Source organism: Meriones unguiculatus, chromosome 8 (genome assembly GCF_030254825.1).
Source record: "Meriones unguiculatus strain TT.TT164.6M chromosome 8, Bangor_MerUng_6.1, whole genome shotgun sequence".
Classification (NCBI taxonomy): Eukaryota; Metazoa; Chordata; class Mammalia; order Rodentia; family Muridae; genus Meriones; species Meriones unguiculatus.
Window position 1 is genome coordinate 69,982,005 of NC_083356.1, and position 12,101 is coordinate 69,994,105.

At 51.5% G+C, this 12,101-nt stretch overlaps 1 protein-coding gene across 5 annotated transcripts in view; it reads right to left on the reverse strand.

Moving 5' to 3' along the window:
- Positions 1 to 12,101, reverse strand: part of Vav2 (vav guanine nucleotide exchange factor 2) — a 161,922-nt gene that overhangs the window by 28,821 nt on the left and 121,000 nt on the right. For all 5 annotated transcript variants that reach the window (XM_021651925.2, XM_060389752.1, XM_021651924.2 and 2 more), the window contains exons 5-9: positions 9,259 to 9,361; positions 6,627 to 6,725; positions 5,404 to 5,472; positions 3,950 to 4,050; positions 11 to 110 (exon numbers count right to left, since the gene is read on the reverse strand). In XM_021651925.2, the coding sequence (XP_021507600.2) occupies positions 11 to 110; positions 3,950 to 4,050; positions 5,404 to 5,472; positions 6,627 to 6,725; positions 9,259 to 9,361 (472 nt within the window). The remainder of the gene's footprint in view (positions 1 to 10; positions 111 to 3,949; positions 4,051 to 5,403; positions 5,473 to 6,626; positions 6,726 to 9,258; positions 9,362 to 12,101) is intronic.

The window sequence follows — 12,101 nt, forward strand, 5'->3', positions numbered from 1 at the left end:
GCCCCATTACCTCCACTTTCTGCCTGAAGTCCTCCCGGCTAGCAAGGAGCTGGTTCAGGGTACTCTGAGCATGCTCCATGTGGCTGCAGTACTCCCCGTAGATCAGGAGCCTGAGGAGGGGACAGCATACATGGCACCACACACGGGCACCCATCAAGGAAGACATTAATAGCTTCCATGAGCCCATATGGCGCACAGGCAATGTGAACACACAGGGACCCATGCATGTCTAAGACAGAGGCAGCTGTAACACCCCGGCTCTTTCTCAGGCAGGCTGCAGAGCCTCAGGGTCACTGCTCAGCATGGCTCTGCTCCCACCCCTTCTACTTTTTCCTCATCCTCTACATGATCAGGTCATGAGAAGGGCCCCCAAAGCATTAGCAAAGGAGGGTTACCCACGTCCCCTGGCCAAAAAGGCCACCTTTGACAGGCCTACTTCAAGTCCCGATCCATGGTTCTACCTCTATTCTGGAGAGAAACATCTAGAACAGAGAGAGGGCCCTGCCTCCTGGGGCTCTCTGCTTGCCTCCAGGACTAGCATGAAGGCCATGCAAAATGGGGTAGCCCCTGGTATTCTTCAGGGGTGTCAGTGGCCGCATCCAGTGCCCAGCCAGAAGCAACAGAGTCCCAACTGCCCTAGCCAGCCCTACTTGCCTCCTGCCTTCCCCTTCTCCTCCCCTTGCCATAGCCCACCATGTCGCCACCTCTCCTTGCCATTCAGATTATCTTTGTGGTACCATATGTTGTTCTCTTTGTTATCACTTGATTTTATGGGGTGACATCTCTTTATACCAGAACACCTGGACTGTCAGACAAGGGGGACTCTCACAACTCTTTCTCTAGCCTGCCCTGACCACACATGAGCCTCTGTAAGAGGAGATGGTGCCAGGTGACAATGTTATCAAGAACAGGCATGATGGCAGCCACCCCTCACTAGACTACTGCTTTCTCAGTGAGTGTTAAGGGTCCAGTCTTGAAGCAATGACCCAAGGTTACTGAAGCCCAGTGAGCTGCCAGAGATAGCAGCTACAGAGTATCAGCCTGGCAGAGCCATGTAAGGGGTTCCTTGATGTTCTAGCCCCACCCTACTCCACTCCAAGGAAGGTCAGAGGACTGTGTCAAGGACCCCCTGGATCCTCCCCAGTTGGACTTTAACAACCTTGCAACAGTCCCTGTGCACTGGGACCCTTACTCTTCTCGGCAATAGACACAGGGCTGAGGTCATTGGCTAGACTTCTTGTAGGAGCCTCTCACAGAGAAGCACTTTCTGTGGCTCCTGGGGTGACCAGGAGCTCTAGGCAAGTCTCATCCCTGGTGTGGTAGTCTGAATGAGAATGCCATCCCCCTCCATAGGCTTATATGTTTGAATACTTGGTCCCCAGGCGGTGGAATTGTTTGGGAAGGATTAGGAAGTGGGGCCTTTGTTGGAGAAAGTATACCATGGCGGTGGGGGGTGGGGAGGGCTTTGCTTCCTAGTATTGTGTCTCCTGCTTGAAGATTTAGATGTAAGATCATAAACATCCCTACACTAAGCCTTTGCTCCACCAGTGTGGTGGTTCGAATAAGAACGGCTTCCACAGGCTGGAGAAATGACTCAGCCTTTAAAGGCTAGCTCGAAACCTAGGCTCACAACCGCAAATATAAGAACGGCCTCCATAAGAGCATATATTTGAATGCTTGGTCATTAGGGAGGGGCATTACTTGAGAAGGATTAGGAGGTGTGGCCTGTTGGAGGAAGTGTGTCACTAGGGGTGGACTTTGAGGTTTCAAAAGCCCGAGCCAGGCCCAGTGTCTTTCCCGACTGCCTGCAGATGCAGACATAGAACTCTCAGCTACCTCTCCAGCACCATGTGTGCCTGCCTACCACCTTGCTCCCTGCCATGATAGTGGACTAAACCTCTGAACCTGTAAGTAAACTCCAATTAAATACTTTATTTTATGAGCTGCCTTGGTCAAGACTTTTTTTCACAGCATCAGAACCCTCTGGGAACCATAGCCCAATTAAATGCTTTCTTTTATAAGTTGCCATGTGCATGATGTTTTTATCACCGCAATAGAAAAGAAACTAACATACCTAGGCTTTGGGACCAGATGACACTCAACACCTTCCCAAATTCAAGTTTAGGTACAGAGGAAGAAGACAGCAGGCAGGAGCCCTGGCTCCAGAGAACACTGCTAGCTTGACAAGCATGACCCTGGCAGGGATCTTTGTTTATCCACAGGACCCCAGGGGCCCTTTGGCCCTAACTATCCTGACAGATACATGGCTACAATCCCAGCAGAAGTAAGAAAGAAAGGAGTTGCAGGCTTAAAATGGAGTTGGGGGTGGATGTTGAGTGTTTGCTTAACACATGGAATGGAGAAATGTTGAAGTGTGAGCCTGTGCTGTCTCCTCTAGGAGTTCCACCTGCCCCCTTGCCTATGTCATCACCACACCCTGCTACTTCTGACACTTGCAGCAACCAGGGACTTTCCCGTAGACACTTCCCTAACCCTTTTGTCGATGCACAGAGAGTTTCTAAGCATAGACTCTAGAGGCATAGTTTTACTGTTCCTCAAAACTGAACAAATGGTTCATTCTGAGAGTGCTAGAAGAAGTTGGCTATGGAAATAAGAGTTACTAGGCCTTCGTCTTAACTACAAACATTTAGTACTATTAAGAAAAATATTGGGTGGGCTGGAGAGATGGCTCAGAGGTTAAGAGCACTTTCCTCTCTTCCAGAGGTCCTGAGCTCAATTTCCAGCAATAAGATGGTGGCTCACAACCATCTATACCCTCTACAGCCCTCTTTTGGCATGCAGGTAACACATGCAGACTGAGCGCTCATACACATAAAATAAACAAATTTTCTTTTTAATTATTCCTTTTAAAAAAAGAAAACCTGGAGAGATAGCTTAGAGAGAGTAAGAATAATTCCAGCTCTTGCAGAGGACCTATGCTAGGTTCCTGGCACCCATATTGGCTTACAACCACTTATGACTCCAGCTCCAGTGGGATCTGATGCCCTCTTCTGGCCTCCATGGGCAGCTGCACTCTTGTGCACATACACATAATTAAAAATAAGAAAGAAAATAATCACCCACAACTTGGAAATAAGGCCACAGAGACCACTTAAACTCATGCATCTCAAACAATACTGGTTCATCCTGAAACACAAGCACACCTTGGTATATCTCCATCTCACCACTGGTCTCTGAGAAGACTGGCAAGAAGGGGGCAAGATGGGAGCTAGGGGACTGCTGGGACATACACCATGCCTGTCTTCACAAAGGAGGCACATTATAGCTTTTGTGCTGAGGCCTTGGAAGGTGTGGGTCTCTCTTGTGCTGAGCACACAGGCCCCTACCTCTGCTCTATACCTCTGCTCTATATCAGCACCAGCCTCCCTCCAATCCCTGCTGGAGAGCTACAGAGCATGGCTGAAACTAGGGCACAAGCACAGAGGTGTGGCTGCTGCATTTTTAGACACCAAGTTCTGATCCAACCAAAGACTGGGCCCCTCTTTCCAAACAGCCTATGATTTCCTATTGTTTCTGGCCTGCAGAGCCCCAGAGTGTCAGGGGTGGAGGGGAACACTCAAATAACTGAAGCTGTAATGTTTCCTTGGGTTTTAGGCCTTGTGACTACAAACATTAGCCACCATGATCCTAACAAGCCAGAGAGGCAGAGAGGATTGCAGGGATCCCACAAGTCCCTGCTATCTAAGTGAGGCTTGGAGGATTGGAGTGTCCAGCCTTCCAAGCTGTGATGGACAAAGAGTGGGTAGTGACCCTAGTTACAGGGAAGAACAAGGAACAGAGAAGAGTGGCCACCTGCCTCAGTCCCCAGAATGTAAGACTACACCTCAGGGCACTGCCCTGCCTCTGTCATCCTGCCTCGGCTGGCATGGAAAGGTACACCAAGGTCTCCCAAACCTAGAATACAGCAGTCCAGCCACATGTCACTCACCTTTCCTTGAAGTCCAGGAAGACCTTGGCCAGGGTACTACCACCAGCCATCATGGACACATCAATGGCTCGCAGAAAGCTGTGGTGCACCTTGATGAGGTCCTAGAGGGAAAGCAGGGTCAGTGCGCAACCAGGCACAGCCAGACCCTGCTGGCCAAACACACCCATGAGGTGCTGCTGGTGGTCACCTGATGCCGGTGTCACTCAGCTGGACGTTTCTGGCAGGCGGGCGTGTCTACCTTTTTGTTGTTGTTGTTTTGTTTTGTTTTCAAGGCAAGGTTTCTCTGTGTAGCCCTGGCTGTCCTAGAACTCACTCTGCAGACCAGACTGACCTTGAACTTAGAGATCTGCCTGCCTCTACTTCCCAAATACAGGTTACAGGTGCAGGACACCACCACCTGACTGTCTTAACTTTTTGACATCGTAGCCCAGTGCCATCAACAGAATTGGTATGCAAGAATCACACAATTTAATTACAAAGAAAATCAAAAACTGCAAAAGAAATCTCATAGTGTTGTAAGTAACTTTGAGGTTTAGTGTTGGGCTGTACTCAAAGCCGTCCTGGGCCGTATGCTCCCTACTCCAAGCCATAGTTACAGTGCCCTGTACACAAAGAGGCTAGAGCACATTGCTGCCATGCAGTAGAGGGAGGTGCCCAGACCAAATCGGTCCCTAGAAACACATAGCAGCTGTCTCAGGACAGACTTGATGCCAGAGATGGAGATGGAAGTGTGGCTATCCTCAGCCAGCAACTCTGCTCCTCAGAAGAATAGAGCCACCTGCAGCCACTCAGCTCTCAGTTTCAGCAAGAAGTAACATCCTTCCTGTGTCACCTTGGCTTGGAGGAAGCATGCTTCCTCATGTTTCACAGCAGATACAGAACTGATGGTGCAGCAGCCAACCCTCCACTCCTCCCAGCTTCTTTTCTGTCAAGTCATTTGTCCTGGTTGAGGTCCTGTGTGAGAGACCAAGACTCTTCCCACCACTGCCCCAGTGGGAAGGTGGTATGGGAGGTGAACCTATGGGAGGTGGTAGGAGCCAGAGGCAAGCAACATGCTCTGAGAGACACCCACTCATGTGTGGCATCTGGAGTTGTGAGGCAGCTGCCTCCACAGGTTAACCTTCACACCGGGTCAGCCAGTGCACATGCGTGGTCAGACACCTGCAGGGCAGAGCAGGTGTGAGACACACTTTCCTCCACGCTAACAGAAGCCTCGCTAACAGTCCTCTGGGTCTGCTCCAGAGCTGTGGGAGTCTGTGCACAGCTGACAAGCCACACCAGATAACCTCATCTTCCGCCTCCTTAAGCCACAGTTTCCAGTGTGGGAAGCTAGCCTCCCATCTGTCAACCATGAGCCAGCCACGGCACTGGCAAGGGCATAGCTCTACAAGGCCCTGGGGACGTAGTCTTTGGAGACGGCTGTATGCCTGGCAGGGATGTACCAGAAAACTTACCTCCAAGTTGATGAAGACGGCGGCCATGTCTGCTGGGCTCAGCACCAGCCGCAAGGGGCCCATGTAGTTCTGGAAGGAAAAAGTGAATAAGACAGGCTGGGACCGAGACCACAACCCAGAGCACAGCTCTGTGGAGGCCATAGTAAGGGCAGCCTGGGCTGAGGGACAATGGACCCCAGCTAGAGGCTCCCCACTTACCATTCTGGCCATACTGGGGCCAGCTCCACACCAAAGAGCAGCCAAGAGGATTTAGCCTGACACTGGTGTTGCTCTTTACACAAGGACACATAGGCATCAGGAAGATTCAAAAGCCAGACCTACTCTACTGGGAGGTGACAGGGGCCAAGTGGATGGGTACAGGTCACTGGCAATAGTGCCGAGGGGCTTAGGTGCCATCAAGTCAGAAGGCCCAAAGTGCTGCATCCAATGTGCTGCATTCCTGGACACCAACAAAGGTACCAGTATGCCCCACGCAGCAAGGGGAGGCTTAGAGAACTTAACTCTCATATGTTCAAAATTAAAGCTGCCATCTTGGCTAGTTTAGATGGAAACAAATGAGAAGAAATGCTAGGATGCGTTGCACAGAATGGGGGGCGGGGGAAAGACTCGGTGTGGGAATGTGATGGCAAGGCAAAGGGGCTGCTGTCCCAGAGGCGGTGTCAACCTCCAGTGCTCTCAACCTTCCTAATGCTCCAACCCTTAAACACAGTTCTTCATGTTGTAGTGATCCCAACCACAACGTTATTTCATTGATACTTCATAACTGTAATTTTGCTATTGCTGTGAAGCATAATGCAAATGTCTGTTATGATGCAGGGTATCTGCATTGAGACCCCTAAAAGGGTCATGACTCACAGGTTGAAATCCACTGGTCTAGAGTCACTTGAGAAAGGGGTTTTAATCGAGGGGTTGCCCAACTCAGATTGTCCTGTGGGCATGTCTGTGGAAAGCTGGCTTGGTTATTAATTGACCCAGGAGGACTCAGGCCCTGGCCAGGTCGTCCTGGGCTGTTTAGGAAAGCTAGCTAAGCTTGAACCTGTGTGGGCCAGCAAGCAGCTTTTCTCCATGGTTCCTGCTTAAGGTTCCCTCAGTGGTGACCGTACCCTTGAAGTTAGGATGAAATGAACTGTTCCTTCTGGTTAGAGGGTTTTCTCACAGCAACAGAGAAACCAGAGCAGGCGCTAAGCCCTCTTCCCTGGGCTCCCACGTGAAGCGGGTCTCACCTTCTCGATGTCCTCCAGGGTACGGTAGTACTTGGCCTCAGTCTCCTGGATCTCTAGCAAGCAGCAGCTTCTCTTGTCATCCTCGGTCATGCCCATTTTCTGGAGGAGACATGAGGTGTGAGCCAGGATCCCACTACCTGGCCACCCTGTACCCGCTGCAGGCCATCTGTCCCTTGAGTCCCTGGCTACCTGCCCCACACAAAAGGATGGCACCTTCCCAGTATGGCCACAAGATTACTGCCTGTACCACTGGGCCACAGCTCTTCCCATTATTGGTGGTTGAGAAAACTGAGGCACATGAATGGGAGAGGAGTTAATGAGAGTTAGCACCAAGAAAGGCACGGAGGCTTTTAGACCCCTGGGTACTCCTGACTCTGGGGTGAAGGTCTCACAAGAGGAACCACCACCTACCAGGGAGATGTGCTCAAGCACTTGCGTGACTGTGTCAGTCCTGTTTAGCAGTTGGCATGGGCTAACTCCTTGGGGAACCACAGCTGACCCATTCTGGCTTCCCGCCACCAAATGTCCCGCAGGCCTGACCTCTGGGAGGAGCCACCCACCTCCAACCAGAAGGCCTGAGATAACAGCCCATCAGTGGGTCACCTGGGGACAACCTCAACAGCAGGGAAGACAGGGCCTACACAAGGTGGAGTGAGGCAGGCTGTGGTGAGCTTTAGAGCTGTTTTCTTTGGTCCTCTCTGCTCAGAGAGCCTGTCCAGCAAAACTGGACAGTGCCTACCTAGCTACCCTCTTGTTGGTCCTAAGAGGCCCCTCTATGCTCTGCACTACAGCACTCTCAAGCACTGCAACACAGAGGAGAGACTTGGTAATGTACATCGCTATCTGAGGCTGCACGGGATGAGAAGTGGGGAGGTCCTTGGGAAGGATCTCAATCCAAGACCCTATCCAACCCTGGGTGTGTGCCCGTGTTTCAAAGAACATGGTCTTGAGCTTTCTCTATGGCCTCTGACACATTCCCAACAGGTGGACAGACAGAGCTGGCAGGAGCCCACTTAGCCTTGTCTTACCTGCAACTTACCTGCATGTATCTGATCTGAATGCATGGAGGAGCAAACAAGATTGAGCCAGTCAGCAGTGTCCACTGTCCTCAAGCCACGCTTGGGGAAGAAGGGACACCACTGACAGTCCACCCCTCTATCATCCCCAGCCCCAAGAGCCATGTCACAGCCCTTTCCAGAGGCCACTGGGGAAGGGACAGGACACAGCATAAGGGTGAGTTTTTCCTTGCTGCTCCTCCCATGCCTAGGCTCTGAAAGCAGCGCCTGCCTTTGCCTCACTTCATAAAAGCCACATTCCACTTAGACAGTTTGGTTCAGCTAGTTCCAGACATGATGAGAAGGTGGGAAAATTCACTGATTTATCTCCGAGGACCCCTAGAGCAAGAGGTCTACATCCCCTCTGTGGATGGACTAGACAGATTAAAAAAATCAAGCACCAGTGCTGGACATTAGAACACCACTGTCCTTTAGGACATGGATAAGCATGGCACTGCCCTGGGGTTCTTCAGGACCAGGGACAGTGACAGGCTCCTGGGAGTGCGGCAGAAGTCTCAGGAGAGAGCCTGACAGCCTGGGCACGGGGACCCTTCAAACATGCCCACGGGCATGCCTGCATCATGATATTTATCCCCAAGGCACCCAGCTTGCCAAGGACTTGAAAGTGACGAGGCCTTAATCAACCTGGTGAGGTTTTCTAGGCCATGTCAGGCCAGCTCTGGGGAAGCCCTGATCAGACTTTCTACAAGGCTGGGGAGCAGAGCTGCAGCCTCTCCCACCTGCTCTGGCCCAGCATGAGCCCTGACCACGAAGCGCAGGAGACTAATTGTTAGCCTCTCCGGGACAAATGTGCACGATGCCGTCCCGGGAGGCGTGAGGAGCTGCAATACCCAGTGTAGCCGTCCCTCTCTCCTCACAGGGCCACAGCGGGCTACCACCAGCCTGGGAAAGTCTTGAGGCTCTTTAGGATTCTTCTTTCAGCTTTGTGTTTCTCCACCACCAGCTGGAGGCTCCCACACAGATAGGAGACAGAAATACTGGCTTTTGATAAATTCCCCACTTCTTCAGGAACACAAATGCATCAAGGCCTCCACAACTGATAAGTAGCAAGGCGACCACCTTTGGGGACTTCAGAGATCCATGGGAGCTGTGGCCTGCCCCTCCCTCCAGGGCAGACCCCCACCTTCCACACAGCAGCTGTCGGCAATAAGGCGGAGCTGGCACGAACCATCGTCCGCAAGATCATTAGCCAAGGCTTCGTGAAAATAAATACCCTTCAACATAAAAGGCGTGCAGCTGGCCGACTGCGCTCGCACCAGCCTCCTCCAGCTCTGCACAAAGGTACAATGCAGTGTGCTGAGTAGCACTGTGTTAGACTGAGCACACAGCTACTATTTTAAGGCTCTCCCGATAAGAAGGACTAAGAACCTAAGGGAAGTTTTATAGCCACCCCAGTGGAGGAGCACAACAGCCATAGGGCACCTCAGAGTGTCTCAGCAGGGTTGCAAGGACCCCGCAGGGGAACCCCGGGGTACGGGGAAGGATCGAGGTCTGTACTCCGGCAGCTCTCGAGGGAAGGTTCCATTTCCTGTAACACGGGCGGGGGCGGTGCTCACCATGGGCTGCTGCACCTCCACCTTGATGATGTCCTCATAGATGTCGTCCCCTTCATCTTCACATGGGACACAGTCGTAGATGTCCTCACCCAGGTCATGCTCACTGCACAGGGAGAGGTGGGTGAGCAAGGAAGAAAGGCCCAGCCACCTGGACTATGGGTTGCAGAGCAATTCCATGTCACCTGGCAAGGTCACCCACCACAGCTCAGGCTCCCCATCTGCACAGTGGAGTGCCTCTGTGAGTCTGAGTCAGGCTCAGCAGAGGCTGCCATAGGAATCTTCCTATCTCTGAAGGCTCTCCCTTTCCCAGTGATGCCTCATGCCTGGAGTAAATGCTGGAGACACACCAGCCAGGGGTCCTGGTGTGAGATACCTTTTTCCACTGGAATCCTCTGAAGCTGCTCAGCAGAAATGCCCAGCTCCCACCCTAGGTCAGAACTACCCTACCATCTTAGTCCATGCCCAGGAGCACCAATGCTGTGAGAAGCTAACCCAAGGTCTCCACCATCAGCCCCATCATGAAGGTCAAGGGTACAAGGATCTACAGACAGCTTTCTCTCACCCACTGTGGACACTATGCAGAACGACGGAATGGAGAAAGACACAGAATATGCACTGCACCTTCCCAAGCCAAGTTTTGGTTCTCCTCACAACTCCTTGGCCTTCTCCAAGTTACCCATGAGAATTAACACTGACTGCAAACTTGACAGGTGACCACAACCACTGTTATGCTTTGAATGAGAACGGTTCCAATAGACTTATTTGAATGCTTGGTCCCTAGTTGGTGGAACTGTTTTGGAAAGGATTAGGGGTGTGGCCTTGCTGGAAGAGGTGTGTTACTAGGGATGGAGTTTAAGGTTTCAAAGGCCCATGCCAGACCCAGTCCAGTCAGTCTTTCAAGTCAGTCTGTCTCTCTCTCCCTCTCTCCTCTTCTCCCTCCCCTCCCCCCCCGCCTCCCAGCTTGTGGATAAGACATAAACTCTCAGCTACTTCTCCAGCACCACGCTGGCCTGCCTGCTGCCACGCCCCCCACTGTGATCATCATGGCCTTGCCCTCTGAAACTGTAATCAAGAACCCAGTTAAATGACTTCTTTATAAGCTGCACTGGCTATGGTGTCTCTTCACAGTAAAAGAACCTCTGAACAGGTCTCAGGGAGTACCTAGATCAAATTTACTGAGGTCAGAAGACCCACCTTGAATGTGGCAGGCATTAGTCCATGGGCTGGGACCCTGGACTGAATAAAGAGGAGAAAGTGAGTTGAGCACCAGCACCAGCACCCTCCTACCCCATCCCCTGCTTCCTGACTGGGTGCAATGTTTACACCTTAAACCACAGCAGGAAGCAGAGAGTGCACTGAAAATGGCCTTAATGTTTATTGGCTTTGAGAGTTTAACAAAACGTCTTCCAACTCTGAAAGCCTGCTTCGGGTAACATACTTCCTTCAGCAGGGCCATACTTCCCAAACACTGCCAGCAACCGGGAACCAAGTATTTAAATGGCTAAGACTGTGGGGGACATCTATTATTCAAACCACCTCAAGCACCTCTTGCAAGAGTGCTCTGCAACCCTCTGCCTAATGTGTGTAGGGGTTCCCAGGCCCGCCTGGAGCTAGTCCTCAGACCCCCTTTCCACCTGCCCTGTGGTTGCTGATAAGACATCTGCCCCACACTCCAGCAACCTCCTCCTTCACTCTGAACCCTCCCCACCATGCTGCACTTCTCCTCAAGCAGTCTGCCTGCCATTCCATGGCCACTGCCTCAGAGGAGGTAACCATGCCCCAGGACTCAGAGGTACAGATGGGGAGCCCCATGCTAAGGGCCAAGGGAGGAGGGTGGTGCTTTGGGTATCCCACCTCCTGCCCCGACCTACAACCACTACTCAGAGAACAAAGCTAAGAAAGACAATCACACTACAACAGTAACATGGAAAACTGCCCACCTGCCCTTGAGCCTTCTGAATACCCACACCAAATTTCTTATGGTTGTTTGGTTTTTCTCAAGATAGTCTCAACCCTGTAGCCCAAGCTGGCTTAGGACTCACATTGGAGCCCAGGCTAGCCTCAAACTCATGGCAGTTCTCCTGCCTCCTGAGTAATGGGATGACAGGGATGTGTCACCATGCTCAGCTTAACTTCATTTATTTTTTAAGTTTTCATTTATTATTGGTGTATGTGTGTATGGTGGGGAGGTGCATGTGCCCCCGCGTATGTGATGGTCAGATCACTTTGTGGACTCCATTATCTCTTTCCACCTTTATTTGGACTCTGGGGATCTAACTGAAGTATGCAAGCATCTACTTCCTCAGTCAGCTCATTCACCCACCAACTTAAGTTTTTAAAAGCCACTCGTTCTTTTTAGGTCCATAAAATCCTTTGAGCTTAAATAATAGATGTGTGCTTGCATGCAAACATACAAACACACATACATACAAACACTGTGGCCTCAACCCCAACTCCCCCTGGCTCTTCTCCCTTCCTGTACTGGGGCATCATAAATGGAGACAGACACTGGGGTGCATACAGCCTCCTGCCTTGCAGGATGTAGAGTTCAGGCTCACCTCAGAACGTCCTGAGTTCTTTCCAGCTGACCGACCCATCAGAGGGTCCAACCCTAGGCAGGTCTGCCTGGCTGTCTCTTGAAAACTGTTACCAGAGATAAGTCAAATCATTTCCCTGGCCTTTCTGGGTTTTGTGCCAAAGGGCATGGCCCTGCCACTCTACCCTCCACACTCTTGGGCCAGGTGAGGACTTTAGTTAGGGTCCTTTCTGGCAGAGAGTAGTCAGCCAAACTTCTGTCGTGCAATAGAGCGAGGCTGGCAGCAGAGCTGCTGTCTAGAATGCCA